We start from the raw sequence: 11,865 nt of genomic DNA, 5'->3' as shown, positions 1-11,865 counted from the left end.
CCCTCTCCTTCCCTCTCCTCCCTCTCCTCCCTCTCCTCCTCTCCTCCCTCTCCTCCCTCCTCCTCCCTCTCCCTCTCCTCTCTCTCCTCCCTCTCTCTCCTTCCCCCCCCCATAGACACTCTCTCTCCCCCCAGATTGTTGGAGGGTCAGTACTGAGGGAGATGCTGTCTTTTGAATGAGACGTTAAACCGAGGCCACGTCTACTCTCTCAAGTGGGTGTAAAAGATCCCATAATACTATTTTGAAGAAAAGCAGGGGTGTTCTCCCCGATGTCCTGAGGGCAATATTTATCCCTGAACCAACAGATTCTCTGGCCATTATCACATTGCTGTTTGTGGGAGCTTGCTGTCCACAAATTGACTTCCATGTTTCCTACATTACAACAGTGACTACACTTCATTAAGTACTTCATTGGCTGTGAAGTGCTTTGGGACTTCTGATGGTTGTGAAAGGTGCTATATACATACAAATCTTTCTATTTTTAAAATCCCTGTAGTAGAGAGCCTTTAACAAGCAGTTACTTTTTGTGAGTTGCAAATGCCAGTGAGCTGTTGTCTGTTCTATTTACAGGAAGCCATGAAACATCCAAACTGTGACCGGATTTATCTCTCAAATATCATGGCACAATTCAACTGTGACACGTTCTTCCCAGAATTTGACCGGGAGACATTCAGGCTGGTTAATGAGTAAGATTTGAAAACGTTCTTTTTGCTTTACTAGTTTACAGTGCTGGGGGAGATGTACTGAGTGTCGCAGGGATCAGTGCTGGGGAGATAAGGCTGAATCCAGGAATGGGGTGGGAGAGGGTGTGAGGGTGTGAGTGTGTGTGTGATGGGGGGTGGGGGGCCTTGCTGGGGGGAATGAAGCCTAATCTGGGAGGGTGAGGATGATGAGAATGAGGCTGGTCACTGGTGGAGGAAGTGCGAGGAAGCAAAGAGGCTGAAAAGGGATATCGACAGATTAGGGCAATGGGCAATAAGATGGCAGATGGAGTGTAATGTGGAGAAGTTTATAAAAGTTCACGGGGATGGGGGTAATATATTCGCATGGATAGAGGATTGGCTAGCTAATAGAAAACAGAGAGTCGGGATAAATGGGTCATTTTCCGGTTGGCAAACAGTAACTAGTGAGATGTCACAGGGATCGGTGCTGGGGCCTCAAGTAGTCACAATTTTATATTAATGACTTGGATGAAGGGACGAGTGGAATGTGGCCAAGTTTATTGATGATACAAATATGGGTGGGAAAGCAAATTGTGAGGAGGACACACAAAATCTGCAAAGGAATACAGACAGGCTAAGTGAGTGGGCAAAAATTTGGCAGATGGAGTATAACTTTGGCAGAACATAAGAACATAAGAATTAGGAACAGGAGTAGGCCATCTAGCCCCTCGAGCCTGCTCCGCCATTCAACAAGATCATGGCTGATCTGGCCGTGGACTCAGCTCCACTTACCCGCCCGCTCCCCATAACCCTTAATTCCCTTATTGGTTAAAAATCTATCTATCTGTGATTTGAATACATTCAATGAGCTAGCCTCAACTGCCTCCTTGGGCAGAGAATTCCACAGATTCACAACCCTCTGGGAGAAGAAATTCCTTCTCAACTCGGTTTTAAATTGGCTCCCCCGTATTTTGAGGCTGTGCCCCCTAGTTCTAGTCTCCCCGACCAGTGGAAACAACCTCTCCACCTCTATCTTGTTTATCCTTTTCATTATTTTAAATGTTTCTATAAGATCACCCCTCATCCTTCTGAATTCCAAGGAGTAAAGACCCAGTCTACTCAATCTATCATCATAAGGTAACCCCCTCATCTCCGGAATCAGCCTAGTGAATCGTCTCTGCACCCCCTCCAAAGCCACTATATCCTTCCTTAAGTAAGGTGACCAAAACTGCACGCAGTACTCCAGGTGCAGTCTCACCAATACCCTATACAGTTGCAGCAGGACCTCCCTGCTTTTGTACTCCATCCCTCTCGCAATGAAGGCCAACATTCTATTCGCCTTCCTGATTATCTGCTGCACCTGCAAACTAACTTTTTGGGATTCATGCACAAGGACCCCCAGGTCCCTCTGCACCGCAGCATGTTGTAATTTCTCCCCATTCAAATAATATTCCCTTTTACTGTTTTTTCCCCCAAGGTGGATGACCTCACATTTTCCGACATTGTATTCCATCTGTCAAACCTTAGCCCATTCGCTTAACCTATCTAAATCTCTTTGCAGTCTCTCTGTGTCCTCTACACAACCCGCTTTCCCACTAATCTTTGTGTCATCTGCAAATTTTGTTACACTACACTCTGTCCCCTCTTCCAGGTCATCTATGTATATTGTAAACAGTTGTGGTCCCAGCACCGATCCCTGTGGCACACCACTAACCACCGATTTCCAACCCGAAAAGGACCCATTTATCCCAACTCTCTGCTTTCTGTTAGCCAGCCAATTCTCTATCCATGCTAATACATTTCCTCTGACTCCGCGTACCTTTATCTTCTGCAGTAACCTTTTGTGTGGCACCTTATCGAATGCCTTTTGGAAATCTAAATACACCACATCCATCGGTACACCTCTATCCACCATGCTTGTTATATCCTCAAAGAATTCCAGTAAATTAGTTAAACATGATTTCCCCTTCATGAATCCATGTTGCGTCTGCTTGATTGCACTATTCCTATCTAGATGTCCCTATTTCTTCCTTAATGATAGCTTCAAGCATTTTCCCCACTACAGATGTTAAACTAACCGGCCTATAGTTACCTGCCTTTTGTCTGCCCCCTTTTTTAAACCGAGACGTTACATTAGCTGCTTTCCAATCCGCTGGTACCTCCCCAGAGTCCAGAGAATTTTGGTAGATTATAACGAATGCATTTGCTATAACTTCCGCCATCTCTTTTAATACCCTGGGATGCATTTCATCCGGACCAGGGGACTTGTCTACCTTGAGTCCCATTAGCCTGTTCAGCACTACCCCCCCGAGTGATGGTGATTATCTCAAGGTCCTCCCTTCCAACATTCCCGTGACCAGCAATTTTTGGCATGGTTTTTGTGTCTTCCACTGTGAAGACCGAAGCAAAATAATTGTTTAAGGTCTCAGCCATTTCCACATTTCCCATTATAAAATTCCGCTTCTCATCTTCTCAGAGACCAACATTTACTTTAGTCACTCTTATCCGTTTTATATTTCGGTGAAAGCTTTTACTATCTGTTTTTATGTTTTGCGCAAGTTTACTTTCGTAATCTATCTTTCCTTTCTTTATTGCTTTCTTAGTTATTCTTTGCTGTCGTTTAAATAGAAAAGCAAATTACAATTTAAATGGTGAAAAATTGCAAAGTGTTGCAGTATAGCAGGACCTGGGGAACCTTGTGCATGAAACACAAAAAGTTAGTATGCAGGTACAGCAAGTAATCAGGAAGGCAAATGGGATGTTGGCCTTTATTGCAAGGGGGAAGGAGTATAAAATCAGGGCAGTCCTGCTACAACTGTACAGGGTATTGATGAGGCCACACCTGGAGTACTGCGTACAGTTTTGGTCTCCATATTTAAGGAAGGATATACTTGCATTGGAGACTGTTTAGAGAAGGTTCACTAGGTTGATTCCGGAGATGAGGGGGTTGGCTTATGAAGATAGGTTGAACCTATACTCATTGGAGTTCAGAAGAATGAGAGGTGATCTTATCGAAACATATAAGATAATGAGGGGGCTCAACGAGGTGGATGCAGAGAGGATATTTTCACTCATAGGGGAAATTAAAACTCAAGGACATAGTCTCAGAATAAGGGGCCGCCCATTTAAAACTTAGATGAGGACAAGTTTCTTCTCTGAGGGTTGTAAATCTATGGAATTCTCTGCCCCAGAGAGCTGTGGAGGCTGGGTCATTGAATATACTTAAAGCAGAGATAGACAGATTTTTGAGCGATAAGGGAATAAAGTGTTATGGGGGGCGGGCAGGGAAGTGGAGCTGAGTCCATGATCAGATCAGCCATGATTGGGAAACTGTTCCCTTTGGTGTTCACAGTCGGTGAGCTGAAGTGTTGCTGAGTGCGTCCGTACAGTTACAAGGCTTTGCACATGTTGTCTCTTTGTTCCTGTTAGGTTTCCTGGAGTTCCAAGTGAAATCCAAGAGGAAAATGGCATCAAATACAAATTTCAAGTCTTTCAAAAAGTTAGCAAACAATGATTCTGGATATTATATCTGTTGCTGCTTGTATACAGGTGTGTGACATTAAGGTGGGGCTCAGATTTAAGGTTAAAGTGGGTTTTTAAGGAATCTCTAAGAAAATTCCAATATTCAGATTTTTGGAATGGGATGAGAATTATAGAATCATAGAATGGTTATTGCACAGAAGGAGGCCAGTTGAGCCCGTGCCGGCTCTCTGCAAGAGCACCTCAGCCAGTCCCACTCCCCCGCCCTTTCCCCGTACCCCTGCACATTTTTTTCTTTCAGGTACTTATCCAATTCCCTTTTGAAAGCCGTGACTGAATCTGCCACCACCACCCTCTCAGGCACTGCATTCCAGATCCTAACCACTCGCTGCGTAAAAAGGTTTTTCCGCATGTCGCCTTTGGTTCTTCAGCCAATCGGTGTCCTCTGGTTCTCCACCCTTCTGCCAATGGGAACAGTTTCTCTCTATAAATTCTGTCTAGACCTCTCATGATTTTGAACATCTCCTCTCCACCTTCTCTGCTCCAAGGAGAACAACCCCAGCTTCTCCAGTCTATCCACATAACTGAAGTCCCTCATACCTGGAATCATTCTTGTAAATCTTTTCTGCACACTCTCTAAGGCCTTCACATCCTTCCTAAAGTGCGGTGCCCAGAATTGGACACACTACTCCAATTGAGGCCGAACCAGTGTTTTATACAGGTTCATCATAACTTCCATACTTTTGTACTCTATGCCTCTATTTATGAAGCCCAGGATCCCATAAGCTTTTTTTAACCGCTTTCTCAAGCCACCTTCAGCGATTTTTGCAATATACCCCCAGGTCTCTCTGTTCATGCACCCCCTTTAGAATTGTACCCTTTAGTTTATATTGTCTCTCCTCGTTCTTCCTACCAAAATGTATCACTTTGCACTTTTCTGCATTAAATTCCATCCGCCATGTGTCCGCCCATTCCACCAGTCTGTCTCTGTCTTCCTGAAGTCTATCACTATCCCCCTCACTGTTCACTATACTTCCAAGTTTTTTGTCATCTGCAAATTTGAAATTGTGCCCTGTATTCTCAAGTCCAAATCATTAATAAACATCAAGAAAAGCAGTGGTCCTAGTACCGCCCCCTGGGGAACATCACTGTATACCTTCCTCCAGTCCGAAAAACAACCGTTCACCACTACTCTCTGTTTCCTGTCACTGAGCCAGTTCCTTATTCATGCTGCCCCTGTCCCTTTTATTCCATGGGCCTCAACTTTGCTGGCAAGCCTATTATGTGGCACTTTATGGGGTGAGGTGTGGGGAGGGAGAAAGGGAGGCACGTTGGGGGGGCAGAGGGAGAAGGGGAGTTAGCAGGGGAGTGTAGGGAGGGAGGGAGAAGGGGAGTTAGCGGGGGAGTGTAGGGAGGGAGAAGGGGAGGAGAAGGAGGGAGGGAGAAGGGGAGGAGCGGGGGGGGAGGAGGAGCTGGGGAGGGAGAAGGGGAGTTAGCGGAGGGGTGTAGGGAGGGAGAAGGGAAGGAGCGGGGGATGGGGGCAAGGAGAAGGGGGAGCCGGGGGAGGAGGGGAGGGGAGGAATTAGGAGGGTAGGGGAGGGGTGGAGGGGAGGAGTGGGGGGGAGGAATTAGGAGGGGAGGAATTAGGAGGGGAGGGGTGGAGGGGAGGAGTGGGGTGGAGGGGAGGAGGGAGGATGGGTGGAGTGGGGTGGGGGGGAGGAGGAGGGAGAAGGGGAGGTGTGGAAGCACTTTTAGTTGGGGATAAGAAATGTATAACTGCAAGAAATGTTTGCGATTGTTTGCTGTTTGTTTGATATCTGTGGATAATATAAATAAAGGATATATTGCTGTTGTAACCATTTAGAATACCTTACAAGATTTAAAGACCAAATATTGCCAAATTTCAATGTTTAATTTGTCTTGTATGTAATGTGTTGAGTTGCTAAATAAACATTTGCTTAAATCGAATAACTTGTATTCTTTCAAGAAGTAACTTCTGAAAACTTTGACCAGTCCATGCTTAATATTACTTTGTTGCTTCATATTTAAAAGATAAACAAGAGGAGCCCAGGCGATTATTTACTGAGTGTTGGGAGTTGAAATATATTTGAGTCCCAGTATCGCCAAACCCTCCTGTAAACTGGTCCATAATCCCGACAAACAGGAATATACTGTCACTGCCCAATATCCAGCCGTACGATAACGTGATGTAAGGTTGTGACACTCACAGCCCTTCTTGTCATGGATGGTGCAATCTAACCACATGCACCCATATACATTTCTCCCATCTTCTGACGAACTCCCCAGTGCGAAATCGTAAGCCAGGCGACTGTTACTTTCGAGGCGCATGAAAGCATGGGCCTTACGCTAAACACTAGTAAGACAAAGGTCCTACACCAGCCTGTCCTTGCCGCACAGCACTGCCCCCCAAACATCAAGATCCACGGCGTGGCCCTGGACAACGTGGACCACTTCCCCTATCTCGGGAGCCTCCTATCAACAAGAGCAGGCATTGATGATGAGATCCAACACCGCCTCCAGTGTGCCAGTGCAGCCTTCGGCCGTCTGAGGAAAAGAATGTTTGAAGATCAGTCCCTCAAAACTGTCACCAAGCTCATGGTCGACAGGGCCGTAGTAATACCCGCCCTCCTGTATGGCTCAGAGATGTGGACCATGTACAGTAGACACCTCAAGTCGCCGGGGAAATACTACCAGTGATGTCTCCGCAAGATCCTGCAAATCCTCTGGGAGGACAGACGCACAAACATTAGCGTCCTCGTCCAGGCCAACATCCCCAGCATTGAAGCACTGACCACACTTGATCAGCTCCGCTGGGCAGGCCACATTGTCTGCATGCCAGACACGAGACTCCCAAAGCAAGCGCTCTACTCGGAACTCGTCCACGGCAAATGAGCCAAAGGTGGGCAGAGGAAACGTTACAAGGACACCCTCAAAGCCCCCTTGATAAAGTGCGATATCCCCACTGACACCTGGGAGTCCCTCCCATAGATTGCCCTAAGTGGAGGAAGTGCATCTGAGAGGGCGCTGAGCTCCTTGAGTCTCGTCGCCGAGAGCGTGCAGAAATCAAGCGCAGGCAGCGGAAGGAGCGTGCAGTCCCACCCACCCTTTCCCTCAGCAACTATCTGTCCCACCTGTGACAGAAACTGATTCTCATATTGGACTATACAGCCACCTAAAGACTCATGCTGACAGTGGAAGCAAGTCTTCCTCGATTCTGAGGGACTGCCTATGATGATGATGACTTTTACATATAATATATCTAAAAAATAGCGTTATCAGTAAACTACAATCTGTTTCATGACGCTCCTTGTGACTGATTCCTGGGATTGGGGGATTGTCCTATGAGGAGAGATTGAGTAGACTAGGCCTATATTCACTAGTGTTTAGACGAATGAGAGGTGATCTCATTGAAACATACACAATTCTTACAGGGCTCGACTGGGTAGATGCAGGGAGGATGTTCCCCCTGGCTGGGGAGTCCAGAACCAGGGGTCACAGTCTCAGAATAAGGGGTCGGCCATTTAGGACTGAGATTTCTTTTGTTCTTATGTACTTAAACTAAGAAAACATGTCACTCGAACCCAAATTCACTTACAGAATAGTGATTCCCCAGAACTAGCCGGCCCTAACCTTAGGAAGAGAGTTAAGAACATAAGGAAAGGAGCAGGAGTCGGCCATACGGCCCCTCGCGCCTGCTCCGCCATTCAACGATCATGGCTGATCTTCGACCTTAACTCCACTTTCCTGCCCGATCTCCATATCCCTTGATTCCTCTAGAGTTAAAAAATCTACCGATCTCTGTTTTGCATATATTCAACAACTCAGTAACCACAGCCCTCTGGGGTAGAGAAATACAAAGATTAAGCAACCCTCTGAGTGAAGAAATCCCTCCTCATCTCTGTCCTAAATGTCCGACCCCTTATCCTGAGACTGCGGCCCCGGTTCTCGACTCTTTGGCCAGGGTTTCTCCACAGCAATCTGTTACCGCCACAAAATTCTGTTGACTTTCCTTTTTTTTTAGATTGACAGGAAGCCATGCCTTGACCCCCGAACCCGACCCAGCTCTGTTGGGAATTAGCTAAATAAGCTGCCCCCTCCCCCCACCCCCCCCGGGTGTGAGTACTCTGCCTCCTCCCCCAGCCCTGGGTGTGAGTCCTCTGCCCCCTCCCCCACCCCCGGGTGTGGGTCCCCTGCCCCCACCCTGGGTATGGGTCTCCTCCCTACCCCCACCCTGGGTGCGAGTCCCCTGCCCAGCTAAACCTTCTCCTACTGGTTTCAAATGAATTGAGGGCATTTCAACATTCATAGAACGATACAGCACAGAAAGAGACCATTCGGCCCATCATGCGTGTGCTGGCTCTCTGAAACCGCGATACAATCAGTCTCACTCCCCCCTGCTCATTCCCTACAGCCTGGCAAATTTTTCCCCTTCAAGTATTTATCTGATTCCCCTTTGAAAGACACCATTCCCTTTCATGCAGCACATTCCAGATCACAACTCGCTGTGTTTTTTTTTAATTCTCCTCCTCTCCTCTCTGGTTCTTTTGCCAATCACCTTATCCCCGTGCCCTCTGGTGACCGACCCTCCTGTCAGTGGAAATAGTTTCTCCTTATTCACTCTATCATGATTTTGAACACCTCTATCAAATCTCCCCTTAACTTCCACCGCTCTAAGACGAACAATCTCAGCTTCTCCAGTCTCTCCACATCACTATATTCCCTCGTCCCTGGCACCACTCTAGTAAATGTCCTCTGCGTCCTCTCCAAGGCCTTGACATCCTTCCTAAGGTCCAGAATCAAACAATACTGCAGCTGGGGTCTGACCAGTGATTATAACAGCGTAGCATAACTGCCTTGCTTTTGTACTCCATGCCTCTGTTTATAAAGCCAAGGAATCCATATACATTTTTAACAGCCATCTCAACATGGATGTAGGCAAACGCAGCACTCAATCTGTGCACAGAAAGATCCCACAAACAGCAAAGGAGATGAATGAGCAGTTATTCCGTTGCTGATATTGCAGGTTGAAGGAGGAATGTCGGCTCCAGGTCATTGAGAGAATTTCCTACTTTTTAAATACTTGTGGATACTTATGTCCATCTGAAGCTGCAGGGATCCCAGCTCAACCATTCATCTGAAGAATGGCATCGCCAACAATATAGCCATTCATAGAAACAGAGGTAGTAGATGCAGGAGTAGGCCATTCGGCCCTTCGAGCCTGCACCACCATTCAATATGATCATGGCTGATCATGCAACTTCAGTACCCCGTTCCTGCTTTCTCTCCATACCCCTTGATTCCTTTAGCCGTAAGAGACACGTATAGATCCCTTTTGAGTATATCTAATTAACTGGCCTCAACAACTTTCTGTGGTAGAGAATTCCTTAGATTCACAATTCTCTGAGTGAAGAAGTTTCTCCTCATCTCGGTCCTAAATGGCTTACCCCTTATCCTTAGACTCTGACCCCTGCATTTCCCCAACATTGGGAACATTCTTCCTGCATCTAACCTGCTCAATCCCATCAGAATGTTATATGTTTCTATGAGATCCCCTCTCATTCTTCTAAATTCCAGTGAATATAAGCTTAGTTGATCCAGTCTTTCTTCATATGTCAGTCCTGCCATCCCGAGAATCAGTCTGGTGAACCTTCGCTGCACTCCCTCAATAGCAAGAATGTCCTTCCTCAGATTAGGAGACCAAAACTGCACACAATACTCAAGGTGTCGTCTCACCAAGGCCCTGTACAACTGCAGTAAGACCTCCCTGCTCCTATACTCAAATCCGCTTGCTATGAAGGCCAGCATGCCATTTGCCTTCTTTACTGTCTGCTGTACCTGCATGCCTACCTTCAATGACTGATGTATCATGACACCCAGGTCTCGTTGCACCACCCCTTTTCCTAATCTGTCAACATTCAGATAATAATCTGCTTTCCTGTTTTTGCAACCAAAGTGGAGAACCTCACACTTATCCACATTATACTGCATCGGCCATGCATTTGCCCATTCACCTAACCTGTCCAAATCCCCCTGCATCCTAGCCTCCTAGCATCCTCCTCGCAGCTTGCACTGCCACCCAGCTTAGTGTCATCTGCAAACTTGGAGATAGTACATTCAATTCCTTCGTCTAAATCATTAATGTATATTGTAAATAGCTGGGGTCCCAGCACTGAACTCTGCGGCACCCCACTAGTCATTGCCTGCCATTCTGAAAAGGACCCGTTTATTCCCGCTCTTTGCTTCCTATCTGCCAACCAGTTCTCTATCCACATCAATACATTACCCCCAATACCATGTGCCTTAATTTGGCACACTAATCTCTTGTGTGGGACCTTGTCAAAAGCCTTTTCAAAGTCCAAATACACCACATCCACTGGTTCTCCCTTATCCACTCTACTAGTTACATCCTCAAAAAATTCTAGAAGATTTGTCAAGCATGATTTCCCTTTCATAAATCTATGCTGACTTGGACCGATCCTGTCATTGCTTTCCAAATGCGCTGCTATTACATCTTTAATAATTGATTCCAACATTTTCCCCACTACTGATGTCAGGCTAACTGGTCTATAATTCCGTTTTCTCTCTCCCTCCTTTTTTAAAAGGTGGGGTTACATTAGCTACCCTCCAATCCATAGGAACTGAACCAGAGTCTATAGAATGTTAGAAAATGACTATCAGTGCATCCACTATTTCTAGGGCCACTTCCTTAAGTACTCTGGGATGCAGACTATCAGGCCCTGGGGATTTATTGGCCTTCAGTCCCTTCAATTTCCCTAACACCATTTCCTGACTAATAAGGATTTCCCTCAGTTCCCCCTTCTCGCTAGACCCTCGTTCCCCTAGTATTTTTGGGAGGTTATTCGTGTCTTCCTTAGTGAAGACAGAACCAAAGTTTTTGTTCAATTGGTCTACCATTTCCTTGTTCCCCATTATGAATTCCCCTGATTCTGACTGCAAGGGACCTACATTAGTCTTCACTAATCTTTTCCTCTTCACATATCTATAGAAGCTTTTGAAGTCAGTTTTTATGTTCCCTGCAAGCTTCTTCTCATACTCTATTTTCTCCCTCCTAATTAAACCCTTAGTCCTCCTCTCCTGAATTCTAAATTTCTCCCAGTCCTCAGGTTTGCTGCTTTTTCTGGCCAATTTATATGTCTCTTTCTTGGATTTAACACTTTCCCTAATTTCCCTTGTTAGCCACGGTTGAGCCACCTTCCCCGTTTTATTTTTATGCCAGACAGGGATTGTTGTAGTTCATCCATGTGATCTTTAAATGTCTGCCATTGCCTATCCACCGTCAATCCTTTAAGTATCATTCTCCAGTCTATCCTAGCCAATTCATGTCTCATACCGTCGAAGTTTCCTTTCTTTAGGTTCAGGACCCTCGTCTCTGAATTAACTGTGTCACTCTCCATCTTAATGAAGAATTCTACCATGTTATGGTCACTCTTCCCCAAGGGGCCCCGCATGACCAGATTGCTAATTAATCTTCTCTCGTTACACAAGACCCAGTCTAGGATGGCCTGCTCTCTAGTTGGTTCCTTGACATATTGGTCTAGAAAACCATCCCTTATACACTCCAGGAAATCCTCCTCCATAGTATTGCTACCAGTTTGGTTAGCCCAATCAATATGCAGATTAAATTCACTCATGATAACAGCTGTACCCTTATTGCACGCGTCCCGAGTTTCCTGTTTGATGC

The 11,865-nt window shown here is 46.1% G+C and overlaps 1 protein-coding gene across 1 annotated transcript in view; it reads left to right on the top strand.

Annotated features, from left to right (window-relative positions):
- LOC139281403 (dihydrofolate reductase) overlaps positions 1-5,434 on the top strand; it is an 18,403-nt gene extending 12,969 nt beyond the window's left edge. Inside the window, exons 5-6 of the mRNA XM_070901562.1 lie at positions 571-686; positions 4,092-5,434. Of these exons, the coding sequence (XP_070757663.1) occupies positions 571-686; positions 4,092-4,176 (201 nt within the window). The 3' untranslated portion in view covers positions 4,177-5,434. The remainder of the gene's footprint in view (positions 1-570; positions 687-4,091) is intronic.
- Positions 5,435-11,865: the final 6,431 nt, after the last annotated feature.

Source organism: Pristiophorus japonicus, chromosome 15 (assembly GCF_044704955.1).
Source record: "Pristiophorus japonicus isolate sPriJap1 chromosome 15, sPriJap1.hap1, whole genome shotgun sequence".
NCBI lineage: Eukaryota > Metazoa > Chordata > Chondrichthyes > Pristiophoridae > Pristiophorus > Pristiophorus japonicus.
Note: the sequence above shows the minus strand (reverse complement) of the source record. Positions and strands in the feature narration are given on the sequence as shown.